This window comes from Solea solea, chromosome 4 (assembly GCF_958295425.1).
Source record: "Solea solea chromosome 4, fSolSol10.1, whole genome shotgun sequence".
NCBI classification, from domain to species: domain Eukaryota; kingdom Metazoa; phylum Chordata; class Actinopteri; order Pleuronectiformes; family Soleidae; genus Solea; species Solea solea.
The window spans coordinates 2,361,016-2,386,780 of record NC_081137.1 but is presented as its reverse complement, the minus strand read 5'-3'; the positions used below and the strand labels follow the sequence as shown (position 1 = coordinate 2,386,780).

The following is a 25,765-nucleotide window of genomic DNA, read 5'->3' as shown; positions in this document are numbered from 1 at the left end:
ACTAGGACATTGTTTGACATTTTGGACAGTTGACTAAATAATATAGATATGTTTTTACGACATACTATACTAGGACACTTTTAGACAGTTCATATTTTACCTTTTTGTTGACATATTATACTGGGACATTTCTTTATAATTGGACAGTTTATGTTGAAATACTATATTTGGACATTGTTTGACATTTCTGACAGTTTATATTTGGACAGTGTATGTTGAAATACTATATTTGGACATTGTTTTCCATTTTTGACAGTTTATAATTGGACAGTTTACTAAATAATATAACATTTTTTTACGACATACTAGGACACTTTTAGACAGTTCATATTTGAACTTTGTGTTGACATATTATACTGGGACATTTTGGACAGTATGAAGGCCGTTGTTCACGTCAAACTATATAATGACGTATTCGACTTTAAGTCAGTTTTTTGAAAACACACGTACATGGTTAGACGATGATCGTGTGTTTGCTGCGGAGCAGTGACGTCACATTAGCAGCAGCGTCAACTTTTTTCCCCACTTAACAGCCTCATCCTGGCCACACTAGATACTCATTCTTAACAGCTTTCATGGTCTATTGACATTTTATGTGGATGTCATGTTTGGACAATTCATAATTTAACGTTTTTGATGACACACTATACTAGGAAAGTTCATATTTGAACGTGTGTTTGCTGCGGAGCAGTGACGTCACATTAGCAGTAGCAGGTGTAATCTGAACACCTGTGATCGGATCGCTCAGGTCGAATGTTAACAGCAGGCGTGAACAGAGCGTCAACAGAACATCTAAGAAATGTGTGGGTCATTTTTAATTAGCAGTTACCACACGGTTGTCCACATGTTTGTCCCCGCTGCTCCTCGTCCTCTCCCTGCTCCTGTCTCCGCTTGGAAGAAGCTCCGGAAGTGGAACATTCCAAATAGATCGACACAGAGGGGAGGAGTGGAATGTACCAAGTCACGGAAAGTAAACAAAGGTTTTTAAATCAGTGTGTCTTTGTGCAGGAGCAGCTCCACCTGTGATTAATCAACGTTCATGTCCTCGCTTTACAAATAAAATAAAAATGGCAGCTGAATTTTTTTATTTTTTGCTAAAACAGAAAAAAAAAACTCCACCACCTGTAGGAAATGCTGCCACCTGCTGGACGTGCTTTCCCCCTCAACTCATAAAAGCTGCCTAGTATTACTAGAACACTTTTGACGGTTTTCAGTTTATATTTGAACAGTTTAATTTTTGTTAACATGTTATAGTAGGACATTTTGACAGTTTATTTTGGACAGTTTTTGTTGATGTTAATATGGACATGGACGCAGGAACTTTATCTTCCATTTAGCTGATTCTTAATGCAGGCAATGTCTCTTCAATAACTATAACACGTTATAGCACCTTCAACTGGCCATAAACTGCTATAACACACAAACGTCATTCGATTACAAGACAGACATATCCTGATACTAAAATAAACAACAAGAGAGTCGGAGTTCACAGTATAAATGTAAGAATTAGCAGTAAAAAAGTTGTATGTATAACTTAGGAGTTTGTAATAGTGCAAGTCTTAATTTACGAGAATAAAGTCGTAATATTCTAACCTGTTGTTTTAGAATATGCAAGAAAATGCCGACTTTCACTTCCTGTCCGTCACTCTAAGACGTACTTGCACAACATGAACAATGACAACAATTCCCATTGCTACACACAGTAAATTCGACTCGTAAATTAAGACTTTATTCTCAAAGTCTGTGAAAAAAATATTTTCTCAATGTGGCCCTAATACTCCGTCGTAATGTAACGCTAACATTTTTATATTATTTATTTATTATATATATTAGAGTTTTATGGCTATACAGCCATATATACACACACATTTATATATATAGAAGTAAATGAAAAGCTAATTATGATAGACAATAACTGATAAAGCTTAGATTGTTAAAAATCTATCTATCTTGTGACCTCTGAAACGGATGAAACTTTGATGTCAAGCCAAGTCTAAACAGTTAACCTTAAAGTCTTATACTAGCGTATATGCCTCAAATGTGGATTGTTTGGGTCGGTGCGTGAGTGTGAAGGAACTTGACTCTGGAATGAACCTCCATCTGCACCAATCACAGGAAATGTAGCATTTACAACGCCATCTTCTGTGTTTTCATCCGCCAGCGAGTAGATAAGAGAACCAAGAGGAGAGTCCCAACTCTCCAGAGCCTCGTCTGCAAGAAAGTGAACACATTTAGGGCATTATTGTCTCCCTGGAGCAACGCGAAAGGCATCAACTCACCGCCGATTCTTGGCAGCGGGTGTGAAGGCATTACAGGGGAACATGGCCTGAGAAATGAGGGCAACACCTGCGTGCTTAGCAGCACGGAGTCGACTCCTTTGGCCAAATTTGAAAGGATTCTTTTATGGTGTTCCCGAGTACATGAAGTGAAAAAAACAAGACAAAATCGTGTGTGTATTGCATTTTCTTTAGTACTTTACATATAACAGGAAAATACAAGGGTTTGTTTTCAAGAGAATACAGGAAATTTTTTAACGGTGCTCTGTACATTACCATATTATAGTCAGTGGGGTGTGGGTTACTTGGCGCAGTCAACGCGGCTGTGCACACCGTGTGCGCACAGCTTTCCATGGAGAGGGCAGGAAAAAATACAAGATCTTTAATTAAGTACATGTTGTAAAAAGGACCAAGTTTCCATTAGCAGCTTGCAGAAAATACAAAAACAAATGATCAACATATGCACCGTTCACCGAAGCAGCTTTTACAAAAACAGAGACGCAACTCACGGAAGAATGAGATGTAAAAAAAAAAAAAAAAGGTCTAAAATTAAAATGATGCATCAATGAAATATTTACAGACTATGAGTACATTAGTGTGTGTGTGTGTGTGTGTGTGTGAGGGGAAAAAACGTAACAAAAAGCTGCTAGTAGACACTTAATCTGATTAAAACTGGGCTGACAACAGTGACGCTATCTAAACACAGCAACAGCCAGCTTTCATTAAGAATCCTACATTCAGCCTGAGACACCACCACTTCCTGCTGGCTGCTGCTTCCCCTCGCTCTCACGGCAGATCATGTCGATGCTGTGGCTGACGGACGGGCTCGGACTGTCAAAAAATATCTTCTTGTTCTCAGATGGCAAAAAACACGTCGGATGTCGCTGTTCATTTCAAAGACGTGGAACATGACGAGGGCATGCAGTAAAACTAAAAATCTCACAGTGGATGTTGAGTGTTTTTTGGAGTGTGCTTGTGTGAGGCACTGGCGTACAATCACCGCATGGCAACATGGCCACCAGCAGGGACGCGCCACGTGACAAAATCTAACCCTGCTTGAGTCTACAATGTCTCAAGAACATGTTTGGTGCTTCATGTCTGTGTCAGGCTGCATTTCCCGACTGGAAAGTGAAGTTAGATAAACCGCACCAAAGTCCATGGAGATAACCAGGAGCTGCTGCGCTGCTGCTGCACAGTTCGGTACGTTTGTGTCACTTCGGTGAATGTGGGAGGAAGAATTTCAAATAGTAGAGTCAAAAAATGAGCCATTTAAACTGTGTGATGGAGGCAGCAGTGCATCAAAAACGCCTGTGTGCTGTGATTTAAAATCACTGATATTCTCGACGGGGTTTGGTGTGAGCGGTTTACAAAATGACACAGACTTCAGTTTCCAGTCAGGAAATACTGTCTCGTGCTGAGATAAAGTGTGAAACATATTCTTCGGACACTGTAGACTTAAGACGGGAATACATTTCAATCGTCGAGCCTCTGGTTAAGTGGCTAAAACTCACACAACTAACATTTTTAAAAGTCCCAATCCAGGATTTATCAATATATCAAACGTGGGCGTAAATATATACATGTAGAATAGGTATGGTTTACTGATGGAAAATAATCTGTGAAGAAAGTAGTGTCTGTTTTTAACCCCAGTATTTACAATGTGGATGTAAAGACACTATGCTCACAGTTAACATTTGTTATGTGGTTTTCCAATGAAAGAGGAGCAAGGGAAACTTTTATTATTATTATTATTTCTTTTGTAAATAGAAACCCTGAAGCTAGTATTTAGTGTAATAACAGCATTGCCACAAGAAGAACAATTCTGGATTGAGGCTGTTGAGTTTAACACAATTAAAATGATTTAGTGACATTTTAAGTTCATTATCACCACAGATGGCATCTGTAAGCATGACCTGAAAATGCAAGCCCTTAGAAGCAGGAAATAATAATAGGAAACGGATTTCCTACAAAGTTTCTTTTTGACTTGGGTTGTGGAACTGAACCTGCCAGACCAGAGGAACCATGTGGTTGTGGACCTGCTGAGGACACAGGTTCAATTCCATAACTTCAGATTCTGATTCTAACGTTTGAAAGGCTCGGAGAATTTTAAACACTCTCACCATGACGAGAAACTTCACAAACACCAAGAAATTCACCCTGAGGTCGTCAGGACAAATAGCTCATTCCATCAGGAGATGACTCTGTGGTTGTGTCACTGAGGTTGTGAGTACAGCAGTTAAAATCTTAAAATTAAACTCCATTTTCATCATGCTAACTATTTATCCCCCCCCCCCCCTTAGTAGTCAGTAAACATTTAAAGTCAGTGTAAAGGAAATTCTAAAATGATATATATGTTAGAAAATATTAGAATAATTATTAATTCTTCTTATTATTATTATTATTATTATTAATAATTGTAATTCCAAATTTCAAATGAAGTTTCTCTCTGTAATTTACGCGCTACGTGTTTCGCTCACAGGGCTCCGTTCATCCTAAAATGACGTGCCACGCGCAGTCACACACGCTTTGCACTCACGTGACTGATTTAGGTTCAAGGTACAAAGACGTAGTCGCGTAAAATGTGTCCGCAGTAAGTCTGAGGGACACGTTGAGGTCCTATAATATATCTTTCCTGCAGTATTTAACCACTGAACACTGCAGCAACAAGTAATTAATACACTTTGCAATTGATTTCATCCGTCAACTCTGGCTCAGTGGTAATTAGCACATTTTTCTGAAACTTTACACAGACTTTAAAAGTTCTACACTGCAATTAGCACCCTCGCACAAGAAAACCAACACTTTCCACTGTTGTTTCCAGTCCTGTTGTTTTTAGCAGCATCTACTCAGCAACCACTCCGTCGTCCTGGCCCTGCCCGTGAAGTTCACAGACCGCCAGGTAAGAATTCACCAGAGTATATTAAAACATAACAAGGGACGACAAAGACAACACGGCGCCACAACGTGGGATGACCGTGATTTAAAAGAGCATTCGTCTTCATGGTTGAGATGACATTTCCTGCAGGATCTTGTTTATCAACGAGAATGATTTCTGACACACACGGGAAACACTTTTTGTTTAGCCTGAATTTGAAGAAGGGAAATCATAAATCATTCAAGGATTCGCTCTTCTTTCTTTTTCTTCTGTCACAGTTCTGATGCATAGCAAATCCCCCCGTCCAACAATCACATGTGTTGCCAGTTTGTTAAAAAGCCACAGTTCCCCCCGAGACATCGCCGAGGCAAACCTTCCACTCGCGACAAGACTATAAAATTTTCAAGACGTCGGCCGGCTGCCCGCGCTCCTCTCGCTCCACACGACATATATATACACGTACACTTTTTTAGAGAGGAATGTCCACATGTAGGCCTGACATGGCATGCGTGTGTGATGCATGATCACACATTCACTTCTGCAGTGTCGTATGAATGGTTATATAACTACAGTACAAACATTTACAAATTTGGAGGAAAAAAAAAGTCGCTGATTGTGCCTCAAGATCCCCTGCCATGCAAAGACTGTTAGAGATTCCCCCCCCCCGCAATACACAAGCTCTTTTCTATCGATGCCCCACGCTGGAGATCAGTGGTCGTGTTTTCACGTGGTTACTACACTGACTCGAGCGACAGTGAGGGAAAAGTGGTCCGCTGAAGTGAACTGTGACCGCTTTGATAAGGCATTAGACTTGTTCAGGAACAGGAGGGAGGGGAGGGTGGTGGTGGGGGCCACTGCTTGTTGACTGTCTGTGAAATGTAGACGAATGCAAGGAATGAGTACAAATCATGAGTGTGCTGCACCAAGAACAACAACGAAATAAGTTTTGCCCCCAAAAAAAACCCCAAAACAAACTCTTTTTTTTTTTTTTCCTACTTTGGCAAAAAAGAAAAAAAAAATGATTTCAAACAAACACATTTCACTGGAGTCTTTGACAGTTTTTTTTTTTGTTCATCAAAGGCCTCTTCGTTTGGCTTCGGTACAGCACTGCAGAGTCCTCGTGAGCCAAAAACACGTCCGAAGCCATACGTTCCTCCACACTCCATGTGTCTATATCAGGCGTTCTCTAAAATCAGATCCCGGAGCAGCTCTCACGCGTCGCCATGGCTCAGCATCCCAGTGAATTTCCTATAATCGCCATAATTTACAGATTCCGCGAGTGAGTGAGATCCTCTGGTCAAGGTCTTTGGCTTCCTCCGCTCTCCGCAGTGTGAGTGTGTATGTGATCACAGCACTGTGCAAACTAAATGGAACAAACCTGAACCGAAACGACAGTTGGCCTTTCTAGTTTGTGAAAGAATTCATCTTTCACGCAGGTGAAAAAGAGAAAAATAGAAAGGAAGGTTTCTTTAGAAAGCCGAAGAGCTGCTTATCTCAGGCTATTTCTTTTATTCTGCGCATGTAATCGTGCAGTTCCTCTGGGTCTTGAAAGCCCATATCCTGGCAAACCCACTGAATGTCCTCCTCATCTGCGATGGGGATGGAGTTGTAGGGCAGCTCCTCTGTGGGCAGCGTGGTAAAGGTGGTGAACTTCACTCTCTTGCGCTTGGAGGTGGGTGAACTGGCGTCCTCGCCGTTCTCCTTCGTCGAGCCTCCGGAGCTGCCGTCGCCCCGCCCGTGGACCTGGCTCTGAACGCTCGTCTGGGAGCTGCCGCTGCTGTGGTGGTCTCCGTGGCAACAAGTCTGTACGCTCTCCAGAGGGTTACTGGGGCTTTCTATCTGCTGCGGGGACAGATCACACTGGGCCCTCAGGGGCTGGCCGTTTCCCAGGAACACCCAGTGGTGGGAGTGGTCCATGTTGGCCTGACCCTCGGGCGGGATCCGCTTGTGGCGGTATTTCAGCACAAAGACGATGCAGTTGATGAGAAAGACCAAGATGGCCAAACAGAAGACGCCCAACAGAGCGTACATCCCGATCTCCAGGTCGGTCATGTTGCGTGGCGAGTGCACAAAGTTGTCCTCCTCCTCTTCATCACTCTCAGTGGGCTGCTCCTCGTTGCTAACTGTGGGGAAATTGGTGTAATCGATGGGAACACTAGCAGGCTGCTCGTTAGACGTCTCATAAACTCTTCCATCGATGTTGGGATCAATGATTGGACGCCTGGTAACGGGTGCCAGCTCAATTTCTCCCTCTGTGGTGACCTCTTCCTCAGAGTCCTCCTCCGGGCCAAAGCGGACCTTGACGTACACCGCCGCGGACGCGATGACACTTTTGCGCTTGGTCTTCTGACAGGCCTCGCAGATGGTCATCTCCACGCGCACCGTCTCACCGGATCCTTCGCCCTCTGCCACCACCACGGGCCAGCGCTGCTGAGGCTCCTGCGACACCGACACCACCTTGTCGTCCAGCGTGGAGGCGTTGAGGTTGTAGTCTTTGGGATCAAAGTAAGTCAGAGTGGCGGCCGTGTTGTCGCTGAAAAACATCCAGATGGAGAAGCTGGCCTCCTGTTGGACAAAGAGAGGAAACAGAGTTATTGAAGTATTAAAACTCCTCGTTCTTGCCACCTCGAGAACAAGAACAAAGTTATGTGTTCTTGTGGAGAATGTACAGGCCTTTAGCGTCACAACAGAAACTCAAAATTGGTGGATTCTCAGACAAGATTCATGTCATTTCCATTTTCCAGTTTCAGACCGAGAGAAAGAGGACCAGAGCGTGTGGACCTGTTACTGTTAGATCTTATTTTGAAGATAAACACCCACAACACAATACGGCTGCAACCTCACAGAGATAATGTCATCTGTTGTCAAAGAACTTCAAACTGTGATTGGGAACTTTGGGAACTGTGGAGGGCAGCATTGCACCTCTCAGTGTGCAGCCTGCCAGAACTTACTGGAAGAAGATGAAGAAAGGAAGTAGAAGAACTGTTCTCATCTGATTTTACGAGCTCAGGACAGAGAGACATCCCCAAAAATGCTAGTATATAATATAGCCTGAGGATAAAACTCAACAATCATCTATCGTTGTAGTGAACCTGCTGCTTTAATATCTTCTACTGCTTTATCCTCCACATGAGGGTCGCTCAGCTCACGCCGTGGACAGATTGCCAGACAAACGACCATCAACTCTCACACCTACGGCCAATATAGAGTGTCCAATTTACCTAATCCCCAAATCTGCATGTTTTTGGACTGTAATAATAAGATGTGCCTCTGCCTTTTGTTCACATCTCTCCCAAGAATATTTCAACGGATCAGGTGCCATTCTTTCATCAATGATCCTTTGAAGTTGTGGACACGCACCAAGCGCCAACATCTCCAGAGCGTTTGTGAACATCCGCAGTGCGCTTCCTCATGTGTGCTCGGTACAAGCCTTGGCAGACACGAGCATGACCCTGCGTCTGATGTGTGTGTGTGTGTGTGTGTGTGAGTACCAGAAAACCACTTTCAAGCCCAGAGAAGGAGAGGGCGAGGAGCGCCTGCCTTGTCCTGAGGGCGACGGCTCTGCAGCACGGACAGATAAGACTCATGCGGCAACGTGTGCTTCGAATGATGAGCTCTCTCTCTCTCTGTGTGTGTGTGTGTGTGTGTGATCCTCTCATTTTTTCCATTTTCTATCACTCTTCAGTGTCTGCGTAAACTCCCTCCCTCCTGCTGAGAAACCCGGATAAAACGCTCCGATTCCTGCCTGGTGCTTATCTGACAACGTTGATCTGCTGCACAGTAACAACTGGCATGGCTGTAATCACAGCAGCATTGTACGGTTCCATTTGCTCGCAGTGTGCTCACAAAACATCATCAACCGACAATTAGCGGAGGCAGCACAGACGGCAAAAAATGTCGAATTTAAACACAGCTCGTCAGGTGTTTATTCTTTTTTCTGTTATTCAAAAGGCAGTTGTTTATACGACCATTAAACTGTAAAATTAAGGGGGGGAAGCTGCGATCATTTTGTACATTTTATGACGGAAGTAACAAAAGTAACCAAAGCACTTACGGAGGCTGAAGACGACGGTTTCTTCTCTGCGGAGAGAAGATAACCGTGATAAAGTGTCGTACAGCTCCGGGTGTCCACACACAAAAATAAAAAAATAATAAGCCTCTTGAGAAGAAGAAGAATTTCGGGCTCTACATCGTAGACAGGAAAGTAAAGAACTACGTGTTAACCTGTTAGCTTTCCACAAAAGGAAGGTGCACGCACAGTAATTCCATGGCAGAAAATTACAGCCATCACTTTTTTTTATAAACTGTAGGGGCAAGGTTCAAACATAACCCTTTAAAACCAGTTCACATTCCAAATATACAGCCTGAAAGTGCATCAGACCATGTGGCGAGACTACAGTGTGGTCCAGCTGGAGGCACTGTGAGCATGGCTTGGTCTTAGATCCACTATGATGATCATAAGGAATTGCACGACACGTAATATTCCTTCAAAACGTGCAATTTGAGGCTGCTTTTAACTACTGTGATAGTATTCAACCAGCTTCTCTTCTCTTCTCTTCTCTTCTCTTCTCCTCTCGATCATCTCAGGACACGAGAATGAGGACAGCCTTTGATGTGGATGATTTGAATAATACATTGAATGACTGTGCAATGAAAAAGCTGATTAAGGATAAAATAAAAGAGACGGGCGGATGGTGGATGTTTCGAGGCCGACAAAACAACGGGCAGCTTCATTTAAAAGTCGATCTGACACAGGAGCTGTGTGGTCTAGCCTCAGGTAATTTAAGTTTTGTTACATTAATATTAATATAATTATTATTATTTTTTTAAAAACCTTCAGCATTCAGATTCTACAATTAACATTATCTGGCTATTTCCATAAACATCACAAATCTGGTCAAAATAAAGCAAAACAATCCATCATATAAACCATTTAATGTTTTTTAAATTCTAATTTTAATTCAACTACCACAAACTTATTCCTGCCAATTTCCATAAATTATTCCGCAATTTGGAGGACGTTTCACACATTTTCATATTTCCCTCACTGATTTGTGCTTTGATGGCGCCAGAGAGAAGGTTTTCTTATGTGGATGTAAATTAAACACAAACAGCTGGGATTATAAAACACACATACAGAAAACAATCTCCGGGAAACGTCGTTACTCGGCGTCGGCATCGGCTGGAGAAGGATAAATGATCGTATTCCGGTTCATTTATGGCTTATGGAGTCGCTCATTTTGACGAGAGTGACGGTGGCAAAACACAAATGGTTTACGACGAACCTTCACACGGTGGAGCTCTCACTCCTCAAACGCTCCAACTTTGTCCAAACGGAAAAAAAAGAGGAGGGAAAAAACGCAGATGGACCTTGATTTTTTTTTTTTTCGACGCCGCCCATCCATAGTTTATGTGTTTCATTCATTTCTGGAGTAATAGAGGACGTTTACGTTTAGTTTTTCCCCGAGAAACAGAATCAAATGGCTTGAAATAGCTGCAGTGCTCCTCTGAGAGCTTTGCCGGCAGAGGAATTGACTGCCTTTTATGGCCCGGCCATGGAGAGCACTTAGGACAATACATTACAATAATTAAATTTCAAGGTAGCCAAGAAGCGGAAAGCAGGAAAAATTGGAATTTAATGCTCGCTTCTCTCTCTTTCTCTCTCTCTCTCTCTCTCTCTCTCTCACTCTCGATGCTTGATGTGGTTGTCGTTGCATTGTGAACGACCGGTGAGCCAATGAGAGGGTGAACACACAAACACACACACACATCCACAGTGTTGTAATGCAACAAAGTACAAATACTTTGTTACTGTACTAGAGTACTAAGTAGAAAATTCAAGTATCTGTACTTAGTTATTTATATTTAAACACTTCTACTTTTACTTTTTTTCTACTAAATAGGTTGTGCACTTCTACTTTTACTAAGTAAGTTGTGCACTTCTACTTTAACAAAATAAGTTGTGTACTTCTACTTTTCACTACATAAGTTGTGCACTTCTACTTTCAACACATAAGTTGTGCACTTCTACTTTCACTAAATAAATAGTGTACTACTACTTTTACTAAATAAGTTGTGTACTTCTACTTTCACTAAATAAGTTGTGCACTTCTACTTGTACTAAATAAGTTGTGTACTTCTACTTTTACTAAATAAGTTATGCACTTCTACTTTGACTAAATAAGTTGTGTACTGCTACTTTGACTAAATAAGTTGTGTACTGCTACTTTCACTAAATAAGTTATGCACTTCTACTTTCACTATACATAAGTTGTGCACTTCTACTTTCAATAAATAAGTTGTGCACTTCTACTTTTACTAAATAAGTTGTGCACTTCTACTTTCACTACATAAGTTGTACACTTCTACTTTCACTAAATAAGTTGTGCACTTCTACTTTTACTAAATAAGTTATGCACTTCTACTTTCAACACATAAGTTGTGTACTTCTACTTTCACTAAATAAGTTGTGCACTTCTACTTTCACTAAATAAGTTGTGTACTTCTACTTTCACTAAATAAGTTGTGCACTTCTACTTTTACTAAATAAGTTGTGTAATTCTACTTTTACTTAATAAGTTGTGTACTCCACTATATTTGATAAATAATTTGTGTACTTCTACCTTTACTCCACTACATTTCTTCTAACTATCTTTGCTCATCGTTTCTACCAAATAAAATCAGAAGAAGAAGAGTTGGTATTATGCTTTAAACGACAGTTTTCACCCATTCACACGCTGCAACATGGGGTTAAGTGTCTTTGCTCAAGGACACATACAGACAAGCAGAACCAGGAATTGAACCCACAACCTTCCAGCTGAAAGATAACGTAAGTACAGTAAATGTCATATACTTATATATACGTATAAGACTTTTACTTTGCGTAATATTTTTAAAAAAGTGACTTCCAACTTCTCCCAAAGTAATTTTCTAAGATACTTTTACTTTTACTCAAGTATCAAGTACTTTATATATCTTCTCCCAGGTGCAAGGATTCAAAGAGGAAATTTCTAAATTTCTTCCATACTGGAGCTAACAATCACTTTATAAAAGAGGGGGTAAAAAAAGAATCAGTAAATATTTAAAGCTGAATAAATCAGTGGTAATACTTTGCCGGGCTTGGCCGCTGTTTGGTTTGCTTTCACATTCTCTGCAGCTGCCTTTGTCCTTTTTATCACCACTGTGGCTGCAGCTTTGGAGATATAATTTTATTATTACTGAGAAGTGAAAGTGGTGCCTGTTTGTTGACTGAGCCACCGGATTTGGGACTTGCAAATAAAGTTTGTTTTTTTCCCTCTCAGGAGAGCGAGAAACAAGGAAACAGAACACTAAGCATTAATAAGGCATAAGAAGTTTATGTAGTCAGGGAAATGCAGAACTGCTGCATGCACTGTACTAAAATGCTACATGACAGCTCCCCAAATACCCATATTTAAAAAAGAAAAAAGACTTCTGAAGTGGGCTTGTACCATGTACTTATATTTTTACGTTCTCTGTGTGCTCCCTGTGCAAAATCAGCGAAAACACGCAAACACTGGGGATATCTGGAAAAATAGATTATAGCTAGTTAACAAAAATGTAAACTAATAATAATAATCTGTCTGCTGGTAGTATTGGCAGTGTAAACTATTGTTTGAATATTATTTCTGCTTTAGCTAAACTTTGTGCTAAACAGCCAAGAAACAGAAGTTTATGTCGCTTTGTAAACAAGTCACTCTACTGCACCAAAGCCCATTGAAAAAAACAGCAATTTTAGCTCGCGGGACACACACGTTTCTGCTCAACTGCTGCGTTGATCAGTACATTTGTGTGATGATTGTATGTCCGAACAATGACTTTCAAACACAGAAGTCACAAATGAACACGTGTGAATGTAGTGATATAGTCAGGCCAGAAAATAAACAACTGCAGTATCCTGTGAAGTATAATCACTGTTTTTGTCAATGCGGTTTGGTGTAGGGGAGGAGGAGCTTACAAAGGCAAATAAAAACTTAATTTTCAGGTCAGAAATGTTGGTCTAATAACGAGGAAAAGCAGTGAGCATATTCTGAAGATAATGTACACTTCAGCTGATGTATATTCTACAAAATTGTTAAGTGGATAAAATCTTTGTTTTTCATGTTGTCACCAATTATAATCTCGATTATATTGAGTTTGTGCCTCCCTTCTCCTGGCTGCTTCAAACAATACATTTAAAAAAAAAACTAAGACATTTTACAGAATTTCAAAATAAAAATGTTTTGACGTTCATGATGAATAAAACATACGTGTGATGCAAAATTAATGTATAAATAACAAACACAGACTCGATTTTAGAAAAAAATTGAGGTTGGCTGTGTAATCACTTAATTCCCCTAAATCAGTGTTTTCTGTGAGCTTATATAATGTAAGTTATTGATGAATTTTTTATGTACAACATTGATTTATTCATATGTTTTGAGTCTGTTTACTTTTTGGATAAATCTGTGTTGATTTTAACCTAATAAAAGACAAGGATGATCTTTAAATTCTTAGCGTTCATTTAAAAACAAACCTGACTTCCCACTGCTGAGCCCAAACATGAGCAGCGTCGTCCTCAATTAGGAATGTGGAAATAAACCCAGGATATTTTCTTTAACTTCATCCATATACATGAGATTTTAATGTGAAAGCAACACTAACAATTGATATTTAACTCAAGTGCAGTGCTGGTAACTTTAAAAACCAGCACACACACACTCAAAAATAAATATGTAGTCAGGTCTTTGGTGCCCTTTTGCATGTTTTTACAACACTGTTGTTCATTTCCCAGATTATTATGCACTAATGTTTGCTGGGATTTTGTGCCAGAGAGCAAATGCCTCAGGTGGCTCTTACCAGAAAACACAAACACACAAACACACACACACACTTTTACTTTTCTGTTACTTAATATCACATTTCACTGCCCTACATTTATTCCCTGGAGACTTGGAGTTCAACCTTAACCCCAAACACAACACGCCAACGTCCAACTCTACCCACAACCTTCTGCAAGTAATTGGGCAAATTACATTTGTGTATAAATAAGTGTATTTTATGATGTACAAACAGCAGAGAAAATGCTGATTATTTAATGTTACAGAAGGTATCAGTAAAGTTAGTAAAAACGTTTACAAGGACAATAATTATGAAGAAAAAACATATTTTCCAGTAAAATAAAAACATTTGGTGTGACTTCAGCTGTGGTTCACAGGTACAGTAACTTTTAGGTTGGTGGTTTGATTCCCAGCTCCTATTGTCCACATGTTACAGTGTCTTCAGGCAAGAATTACATTTGTATTATTTATATATGTATATGTACATATATATATATATATATATATATATACACACATATATATACATATATATATATGTATATATATATACACATATATATACATATATATATGTATATATCATGTAATCAAATTCCACAAAACTTGGTGCAACTAAGTTTCGTGCACCATGTATTCTACTTATTTTATAACATTTTTGGCGAGTTCTGATTTGCGTGCCAATTTTCGAACGGTTCAAAGATTAGTACGACAAAAATACAATCTCTTGCTAATGCTTTTAGCGATAATTTACCATAAAACTTTTACTGCTGCTTCGTGAATTACCTTTGTTTATATTTGACTTAATGAATTATTTTTAAAAAATACAGTTTTATTCATGTGTTGATATAAAAGAAAAAGTCATGACAACTTCTAATTTACTTACATTTAACAAGAACATGTGAATTTTAACCCTTTTTTTTCCCACCATTCACTCTTGAGACTCGTTCATTTTCATACAAACATAAACAAACAATATAATCTAATGTTTTTGTACCTGTTTTGGAGTGGTGAGAGTCTGGATGCCCGTTGCCTTGGCGACCATAGTGTGGCTGTTGCCGGGGCTCGGCTGCAGCGACAGCGTCAGACCTGCGACGGTGTGAACCCTCAGCTCTGTGATGGAGACCTTTTCGTCGGTGACGGAGAACGCCGACTCTCCGAGCACCGCGTCCACGGCCAGCGGAGACTCCACCTGAAAAACATAAAAAAACAAAACAAACTTTTATTGTTTCTCTCCATGACAGAGGGACATTGTTCGAGTCCAGGGTGGACACCAGCTTTATTGTCTTCCTGCAGCTCATAACGTCCATGACAAGACAATTTTAGATTAAAGTGCTTTGTGCTGGTGTTTGCTCCGGTCTGTCTACAATCCACACGTCAGTGCTGTCGCTGTCTATCATTGTAAGAAACAAACAAAGGAAAAAAACTAAAAAGAAATGCCGGAGAGGTAATCAATCAGGCGGTGGAGACAAAAAAAAGAAAGAAGGGTCAAGGATTTTGTTTTCAAAGTGACGGTTACCAGAAACACTCGTGTCCGTCTGAGCGTCTCCTCGTGGAAGAAGAACCAGAAACATTTACAGCTTCCCTCGTCTCTCGCAGTCATTCCAGGGTGTTTTTTTTCATGTGACAGGACTGTGAACCCGGTGTTTTACTCACTTTTAATATATCATCATTTCACTTTGCAACTGCAACGACAGGTCACACAGGGACTCACTCAAAGTAAAAGGGCGTATCGTCACAAGCAGTGACCTTGTCCTTCTCCAGACAGGCAAGGGCTCTTTCCCATCAACGTCTTAAAGCACAACTATGCCGGATTTTTACCCCAATTTAACAGTTTCAGAGTCAGTGTGACAGTTAAATGACTTGTTGTGGGGAGACAGGTTAGCTGTCTCCACTGCCCCCTACTGTCTGTTAGCGGAATGGACTTGTGATCTTACAACAGTGTAAATTGTAAAAATATCTACTCCGAAACTGTAGGGGGAGCTCCGTAGAGGAAAAAGGGCGCAAAGGCGACCGGACTTGCAAAGTTCTGCTTCAAACCCCCTTCTTCTGACGCAAACTCCGCCCAAGAAGTGGGCTGAGACCTGAGGGTGGGTCAGTTTCTCAGTGAGACGGGCGTCTCAATCGCTCACACAAGGGGGAGGTGGACAGAGACAGAGAAAGACGGGTTAATAAAAAGAGGAGGAGTCTGGGACATCAAGCAATTCACATGGAAACAGCATTTCAGGAGCGCTGAAACGGTCATTTGGAAAAGGTTCCCAAGACATTTCCTGAAACGTGTCTCAACTTTTTCAAAACGACAAAAAAAAAAATATTGTTTGTATGTTTCTGTGTGGATGGGGACGAAGAAACGTGACTGCAGTAGCTGGTGTTTGACCAGAGAGGGCAGTAGATTCACCAATTTGTATCAAAACACATATCATTTCATCACTTTTACAATAAACTGTGTATAGATTTGCACCTGGATCAAAAAATAACATCAACTAGATACACATATACACTTTTTTCCTCACAAAAAACACACAAAAAACACCATAAATCATTGCTACATTTTGCATGTACTGTACATTTTTAACTCTGCAATCAGTAACTCCGAGTTCCAACCAAGTGGAACGCACCATAAACTATACCATCTAGTGGTTAACATGTGCAAGTGCAAGGGACAAACAGAAACGGACGTTCCGTTGTATTAAATCAGTCGTGTTTATGTTTTATCCAGAGACAACAGCTAGAAAGTCTGAAAAACATGATAATGATATACATATATTTACATAATATAACAGGGTGTCAACATGCATACAAAGCAGTGGCACAGGTGTATTTGTGGTGAAACAGGCTGGCTGCATAAAGAAGGTGATTTTATCTCTCGCAGACTCGGTTGCTTGTATTTCGCCGAGTTCATTTATGTAATGATCTGCATGGAGGGCAGCGCACAGTACATTACACTTATCAGATCCTAACATCACCATGGCAACGGGGAAAAATAAAAATAACAGGCCTGCGACTCTGAGAAGTACATAACGTTCATTTATTGTCGTGCCAGAGATTTACAGTTGACGGGGGCTGTAGTAAAGGTTTTAAGGCTCCGGTTGCCTGCTAAACTTTTTATTTTGAGCTTTTCTGCAGCTCGAGCTTCAGGTTCTTATCCGAGCTGAAGTTTGCTTCGCTGAGATTTTGTCAAAGGTCAGGAGTGAAGCAGAGAAAATGACTTTTTAAATTTGAATTTATGATGTTATCTGTCAGTCGTGGGCAACACAAATCACATCAATAAATATGAAAATAATACACACATGGACTGTGAGGTGTCTTTTTGTCTTTATGTGCGACATATTTTTGAAGTTCCTGAATATTAGTTTCATCATAACTCTTTCTACATTAATGTAAACCACTCTCACACCAAAGTCCATGTGTTTGCCACTTAAACAGTTTAAACCTGCCAGAAAATGAAGTTACTGTTCCTTTGTTCACCGATTACGCCACGCACCAAAGTCCATTAAGAAAATCAGCGATTTTACATCACAGCACACAGTGAGTTGTTGATCCACTGCTGCCACCATCAGTAAGTTCAAATGTGATATTTTATGACTTCGGTGTTTGAAATCCGTCGTTCAGATTAACCTCAATAGCACAAACCTACCACACGAGGCAGCAGTGGGCCAGCAGCTCCTGTGTCACTGCTCAATAAAAACGCACATTTTCTCTATGGACTTTGGTGTGGTGTTACAAACCTCCAGTTTTCAGTCATCCTGAAGGGTTTCACTTGTATTTTGACTTGATCTTCATCTCATATTTCCTCGTCTATATATGTATTGATGTGAAATGAATGGAAAACAAAGAGTCACAGAGAAATCTCTCAGCGTTTGTTTGTGAAGTGGGAACTTGCTCGGCTTCTTCTTCTGCACTGAGATTTTTTGCCTTCACCTGTCCTGAACTCTCTTTCAAACCCAATCCACACTTTATTTTTTTATATTCACACACACACACACACACACACACATACACCTGCAGAAATAGCTTCTTTGTGCAGCAGTGCTTAGGTCTGACAGTGAAGCCCATGTATTTACGGTGCTCTTCAGGACCAGACCTTCACCGTGTCACCTTCGCGACGCCGGCGACGACATTTTATTCATTAGGTGTCATGACGACTGTTTTGTGTGGCAAAGAAAAGGGGAAAAGAAAAGGAATGAAAGAGGGAAAAACTACTGCGCAGCTCCAGGACGAGTGTAATGTTCTTTACTAATGTCCCCTCAGCCTGCAGAGGTTAATGCTTGGAAACAATTAAGTGCTGCCATTAGGCGCGTACGCGTCCTTCTGTAGCTGTTTCCCCTGCAGCTCCCCCCTCTCCTCTGTCCTTGACATTTTGCTTTATATGTCGCACTGTGTGTGCTTCGTGGCCGTCTGTGTACTGTCATCATGTGAGTAAAAGGCTCTCAAGTCACAAAATGAAGGAGCACAAAGGGAAAAACACTAGAATTAGTGCCCTGTAGTTGTCTGCTTGCATAGCTTCACAAACTATTATTATCACAGAGGCACCGACAGGACAGGATATACCCACAAATGTTTGGGGCCCCCCAGGTTAGATTTTTAACAACAATAAGGCCCCGAATCACTTCTCAAACACTGACCAACATGAGCCATGTCCAGTGTCAAGTGACCTGTGAGTGGCAGTAATGAGCCCGAATAAGCAGAACCCAGATGTATATTCTCTTCACCGTCTCGTGCCATAAATCCATTTGTCACTTTCCCACAAAAAGAGAAAAAAAACTAACAAACAAACTCATTTCCGTGGCCAAGAGAAGAACAGAGTGAAAACAATATCAACACAGATGGTGTTGTTGTTTTTCTATTGCCATTACACTGACGAAACACTTTTAACATCATCATGTCATTGTCACACACACAGACCGGCTCAGGAAATACAATTTTCATTTCCAAAAGTTCCAGTGTGGGACCTCTATCGCCCCCCTGTGGACATGCGAGTAATTACCACAAAACACAGATTTGTTCGTTTTTCTCCCCTGCTCCCCCGCCGTCTCAAGATTTTACTACAATATTTGATGTTTTCTGTCTTTTATGGTCTTTACTTGACCAGGAAACTTACTTAATAATGGATTATCACGTTTATGATAAGCTAGAGTGGTAATTGCCTCATTAGGACCAGGTTTTTGGTCTACATTAGCCCTTTTTACAACCTCATTTTGAAAGGGTGGACGTAGTCACCCTGAAAAAACATTGGTTTGGGACCTAAAAAGTTGGTTCTCTGCTGGAACTATATAGTTTGCAAACCGTGACATCATCAGTGGGCGTGTCTTATTCTGGGTCGTGAAGACAAACAGGAAGTAGAGGAAGTATTGAGAAAAGTACTGGTGTTCTGTTTACTTTGTCCTCCTGGTGTGAACGTGGGCTGGTTCACCAGAAAACACCAAGGTTCTGAGACTCCAGAACTAGGTCCAGAACCGTGTCTGTCTGAAAGCATTAATGAGGACTTTTGGTCTCATTTATGCCTGAAAAGAGGCAACAAATACAAGTGAACACACACACACACAAGCTTGACCTGCAAATAGCTGCATTGACTCTGGAGTTGTTACTGCTACAAACTTAAATATATGCATTAAGTTTGTTTTATTTTTTAATTTCAAGACTATTTTTCCCACGGGTTGTTGAAAGAAGCCGAAGATTAACAAGTCATTTCACGGGCGGTGACGAGGAGGTGAAGGGTGCGTCCTGAGCAGAGTCGACTTCTGTGTAACAACAATGGCAATAATAATAATAATAATAATAATAATAATAATCATCATCATGATAATAATCATAAAAACACAGGTCCGTGCATAAATCCTGCTGAGGTCAGAAGCAGTGAAAAGTGCTAACTATTGATTTTCTGCTGTTCCACGTTAGGTTCGCTGAAGAAAAGAAAATCACAAACACAGTTGAAATCGATGCCGACGACCGCGTACAAAATGTCACAACACGATTGGCCACATTGTGCATTGATTTTATGGAATAGAGAGAAAATGTAACCAGAGACTGTGGTTAGTGTAATAATCTCCTTCAAAGACTCGTAATATCGTGTGGGCTTTTATTCCTCAGCTGCCGTGTATCCAGAGATATTTACCAACATTACACGTCCGCCCACAGACGCCAAATTATATAAAGATGAGGCTGAATGTGGACTTTAAAAACATATATGACTTTTACTGTGTATTTTAAATTCAAAGGATACACCCTATGAAGTATATTTAGGTGGAGATGCAAGTCCCTGGATTCCAGGTTCCTTAATTAAACATGACTTCAACTTAAACGTAGTTAAATAACAACTTTACATTGTGTGTTTATGTCACATTGTTTTATTTTTACATTAAATCATATATCAGCCTTTTTAAGTGGAGGTTAAGTCAGTTTTTAACACAACTTTTCATGACATGACAGCTGCTTCAGCGAGGACTTCTGAGAAACAAGGAGCTGACACTGTCGCTTTATTTTGTTAGCATCTGTTTTTATTGTTTGGATTTTGCTTTATCCATGTTTTGTGTCTTTTTAGATGTAATTTATTGCTTTGTGTGGGCTTTGATACTACTATTTATTCTCCCTTTTATTTATTATTCTGTACAGCACTCACAAATAAAGTTGGATTGGATTGGACTTCCTGCTCAGTGTTGTTCTGCCTTTTCAAGAAGGATCTTTATCTTACAAAAATACAACAGAATAAACAAACAGTAATTATATTTGGTTTTTATCCATGATAAAATAAATAAAGTTAAACATTAGTCTGGTGGTCCAAACAAAACCCTGTGGTGGGCTAACTTTGGCCCATGACCCCCACTTTGGGCAGCCCTGTCCTATATGCTATGCTGCTTCTTTTCAGAAACACTTTTACAAAAGCCTCTCTTGATCCTTTTTTTTCTTACGTGCAGATGAAATAAATTTATAAGTAATTAATGCATAAATGCGACAAACGCCTGTGTTTTAATCGTATGAAAACACAGTTATGGACAGTTTTAATCTGTCCACATGGCAGGAACTTGGATAAAAGCAAAATAAAATTTTCTACCTCTGCTTTAAACACACACTCACACAATAAATTACATTTTTAAATAACTACATTAAGGAGCATTTTTATCCTACTAAAATAATAGATTATATTTAGATTTGTATAAATAATAAAATAAATAAACTTCAGACTAAAGACAAAAGTCTGCTGGTCCAAACAAAATCAATTGACGGGCCAACTTTGGCCCACGACCCCAGTTTTAATGCTTAGGTCAAGAATACAAAAGCCTCGCTTGATTCTCTTGTTACTCGTCTTACATGCAGATGAAATAAATAAATGTACATGTGCACATCTATAAATGCAATAAACGTCTATTTTGATCGTATAAAAACACAGTTATGGACAGTTATAATCATATAACTGTCTGACAGTTCGCTTGACAGGCTTCAAACTTGGCAAGTGACTCATTTAGTGCACCAGTGTGCGCGGCGCCGACTTTCACGTTGTTTGGATACAAAATACTGGAGATATTGGCAGAAATTTGAAAGAATACATCACTAAGAGAGCCAACTCCACAAACACAAACACAAACATACGCATAAAAACAGGCGCAAGTTCTATTAAAAGTGAAGTTAGTCAATTTTATGTTCATTTACAAGTTATTTTCTATCATTTCTCTCATGATAGTTTCCTACTTTAAGTCACCTGTAAATCTTTAATTAAAAAAAGCGACACAAAAGAAGAATTAGTCAGTGAGTAAGACTCTGGAACACGGAGACAAACAGTGAGCACACGTTTATTCCTCTTTCTCTTGGCACTAACGCTGCGTTTTTAAACTGGCTCCTGAGCAGAGGGAGAATCAGCTTCAAACAGAACTTTTGTCACATTAAAAATAAAAGACAGAAAACCCAGGAGTCCCAGAGTTCTCTGTTACCAATATCTGAAATAGTCCGGGGTGTATTCGCTGATGAAGTGCGGCAATTTAGTCTTTAGCTTCCCTCAGATTGCCTCATTTACTTCCACCACAGTTACTGATCTCCTAAACGTTGAAGCTCCCACAGAAACACGTTATAATATCATAAAAATCTACATCTAAACTCTTCAAGACTTCATCTTAATAAGACTTAAAGACCGTGTGAAGAAAATGGGGAGTTTTAGTAAAGACTAAAAACTATTTCTCTCCTGACTTCTGTACAGGATCTTTTTAATCCCGTTAAAAATATGAAAAATATGTCTATGATAACCGCGATGTGAAAACACACAGAAATGCTCTGACACTTTATTTAAAATTCACCCAAAAGATGAAGGAAATGAAGTATACCCCTGCTAAACTGCAAACAAAATGGTGAAAATGCCTCTTTTCTATGCGTTTGTTAAAGAAAAGGTTTGAAACCAGAGCGTTTATGTTGAGAACTTTGGTTTCCACTAAAGCGTGTACGTGTTTCACTGTGTTTTCTTCACCAGTCGATTTTTGCTGAAATTGACTTGATTTTAAACTTTATTTTTAAACTTCAAAGTGGTCAGTAGCATATTTCCCTGTGAGGTGACAACGTCAACTGAGCTATTGTGTTCTTGAGTAATTGTTTGGTCCATGAAGTGTTGAAAAATGTCAGCGCTTACCAAACCCCAAAAATAATGTCTTGTTTTGTCCACAAAGGAAAATGATTCTGTTTATTCTGACTTCTTTTAAGAAGCTGGAAAATCACGGAGCTGCTTTTAATTATTAAAAACAACACAACAACACTCAAACCCATGAATCGATGATAACAATAGTTGATGATTAATTAACTGATTAATCATAGCAGCCCTCATTTTTTAACTTTAATTGTTATCACACTATATTATAATAATCTACAACAACAACAGTTATGGACTGGAGCTTGAAAGTACTTTTAACTTTTCAACATTGCCAGTTATGGTAACAACAGTGCCATTACCATTTCTAATGTTTATTTAAAGTTCTAATCACACACCGGTGAAGTAAACAACTACTTGAATGAGTGTTTCTTTTTCTTGGCCTCCTTATGGTCTAATCTAAACGACTGGGATGAATACTGAATCGTGGTCGTGATAAATGTGTCACACGTGGGTCATGTGTGTCGGTGAGGAGAGGTCAGCCGCGCTGGTGTCGCTGCTTCCAGCTCAGCTCCCGGCTGAATGTGTCATCGGCGCTGCAGGATGCAGCAGGGCCGAGTGAAGTGAAGTGAAGCGGCAAAGCAGTGACACTTCACATGCTCTCTATCACGCTGCTACTCCTGTCTGTCGTGGCTCACGGCTCGTGGCTCGCGGCGTCTCCTCAGCCTTCGCTGACGTTCGCAGGATCACAGGATCGATGGCGGCGTGCGAGCGGCAGATTTAACACTGACCGGCGCGGTTTTCCTCTCCAAACACGGGCCAGTGCTCGCTCACGCTGGTGCAAATGACTTCCATCAAATGACATTATCTTCCGCCATGCTCCGCTCAGTGTATGCTTGTCTCCTCCAACCTTGTGCTCAATAAATCACACTTGAGCACGGGGCAGCGGAATATCAGCGGAAGATTTATTCACGCCGGGCTGCAGATTTCATTAGCTGCCTTATGATGTCTGCTACAGCAACAAACACACCTGAGGACAAGTCACCTTTCAGGCTACAAGGTCTCCTCGCGCATTTACAGGAAGCTGCACATACAAGCCTGAGAACTTGACTTTTTGAATTTCAGGGCGACTTTTAGCCACTTAAAGGTGACATCGAATGCTTGTATAGCACATATATGTTAGTTCTGGAGGTCTACTTACATATATTAACTTGTTTTCATCGTTAAAAACCTCCTAGTCGCTGCAAACGAGCCGATCAAAATATCTCCTCACTGACGCTCTCGTCAGCCGCGCTGTTTCAGACCAAAATCACACCCCCAGAACGTGGACTGTGTTGTGATTGGCCAGCCAACGAGAGCTTTCCCACTGTCCTGTGATTGGCCAGGTACCTGGAAGTGACGTAATTGGTAGGCCATTTCTCAGATACACAGCTCCCCCTCTGGCACGGTGGATGCTCTGCATCTCAGCAGCTACAACAAGAGTAGTTCTTCTTCTTCTGCGGTTGAATGTACGCAACCGGATGTGCCCGGACTAGTGCCCGCACAAGGAGGCGCTACAGTGGTGAGAGGAGTGGTGAGAATTTCTGATGACAACATCAGCATAGGGAAGTGCCGATCCGCTTCGCAGAGCCCAGGAAAACAATACAACACTATTTTCTCAGCAGTGGCTGAACTGTATGTTCTGAAACAAACAAGGTAATGACGCAGATACACACACAAACGCAGCGTTAATTGGAGCTTCCGGTCTATGTGGCCTTTAACAAGAGGCTCAGCTACAAAATCCATGCCTACTCAAGTCTACACTATCTTAAAAACATATCTGCTGCTTTTAAACTCATTATTACATAGTGTTTTCTAAGTGGAAACTCAAGTTTGTCTGGTTTTGTAAACAACTTCCACTCTGCACCAAAGCCCATCGAGAAAACTAGTGATTTTACATCACAGCACTCAGGAGTTGTTGATCCACTCCTTCCTCAATTAGTGACTTGAAATGGGTAATTTTGTGATTTCTGGGTTTTAACTCTTTGTTCAGATTTATCTCAGTGATAAAAACTTAACATAAAAGGCAGCAGTAGACCAGCAGCTCCTGTGTTTTCCATGAGCTAAAAACCACAGATTTTCTCCATGGAGTTTGGTGTGGGAGAGTGAGCAGTTTTCCAAAGGTTAATCAGGTGTAAGGGCTACTTTTAGCCCAATAACAAGAGGCTTACCTACTAAAATCTATGCTTATATCTGCTGATTTTAAACTCATTATTACACAGTGTTTTCCAAGTGAAAACTAAAGTGTGTGTGGTTTTGTAAATGACTTCCCCTCTGCACCAAAGTCCACAGAGAAAACCAGCGATTTTGCTTCACAGCACTCAGGGGTTGTTGATCACCTCTGCCTCGATTAGTGAGTTCAGATGTGTTATTTTGTGACTCTGGGGTTTTAATTCTTTGTTCCGATTTATCTCAGTGATAAAAACTTTACCTAGAAGACAGCAGTAGACCAGCAGCTCCTGTTTTCCACGAGCTAAAAATGCAGATTTTCTCTCTAGAGTTTGGTGTGGGAGAGGGAACACTGTGAGAGCCTTTAGTTAAGTGGCTTCAATCATTTTTTCCCTGTGTCCCTGCTGGCTGTGCCTGGTTCTTACTGCAGGGGGCGCTCACAGCTCGGTCAGCACTGTCTATATGTTGGCGTCTCGCATAATTACAGATAAGAATCACACACCTGAGGAAGGCAAGCCACCTTTCAGGCAACAAGGTCTCCAGAGAATCACACATGTCTCATTAAGGCAGCAAAGTTGACCGTTAAAATGTTGTTTTTGTTTTTTTTTTTTTGCACCGAGGATTCTTTGCATTCCAAACTGCACGCTATTTCACCACCGGCGATAATGACGGGATCTGCAGGAGGCAATTTAACCGCTCTCATGATGCTTTATGACATTAAAGTAGCTCTTTCAGGTTAAAAGTAGATAAGAAAGAAAAAAAAAAAAAGTCAGTGTAAATCACAGCAGCGAGAACATGTCGTTCCCACTAATTCAGGCACATTTGTATGCCTACCGACGACATGCGCGCGTGACCGCGCGACTGCTGGAGAGATTGTTGTTTTTCAAGCAGGTGCTCTTAAAAGTACTATTTTTATTTTTGAAGCTCAAACCACGGGGGAAATTGTTTTTTTCCCTCGGGAGCGTCGACGTGCGGGGACTCGGGATGAGGTTTGATCTTTTTT

General features: G+C 40.5%; 1 protein-coding gene across 4 annotated transcripts in view; it reads right to left on the bottom strand.

Annotated features, from left to right (window-relative positions):
- Nucleotides 1–2,452: 2,452 nt before the first annotated feature.
- tmem132e (transmembrane protein 132E) overlaps nt 2,453–25,765 on the bottom strand; it is a 373,228-nt gene continuing 349,915 nt past the window's right edge. For all 4 annotated transcript variants that reach the window (XM_058626897.1, XM_058626899.1, XM_058626896.1 and 1 more), the window contains 2 exons: nt 14,986–15,180; nt 2,453–7,716 (listed from right to left, as the gene is read on the bottom strand). In XM_058626897.1, the coding sequence (XP_058482880.1) occupies nt 6,646–7,716; nt 14,986–15,180 (1,266 nt within the window). In that variant the 3' untranslated portion in view covers nt 2,453–6,645. The remainder of the gene's footprint in view (nt 7,717–14,985; nt 15,181–25,765) is intronic.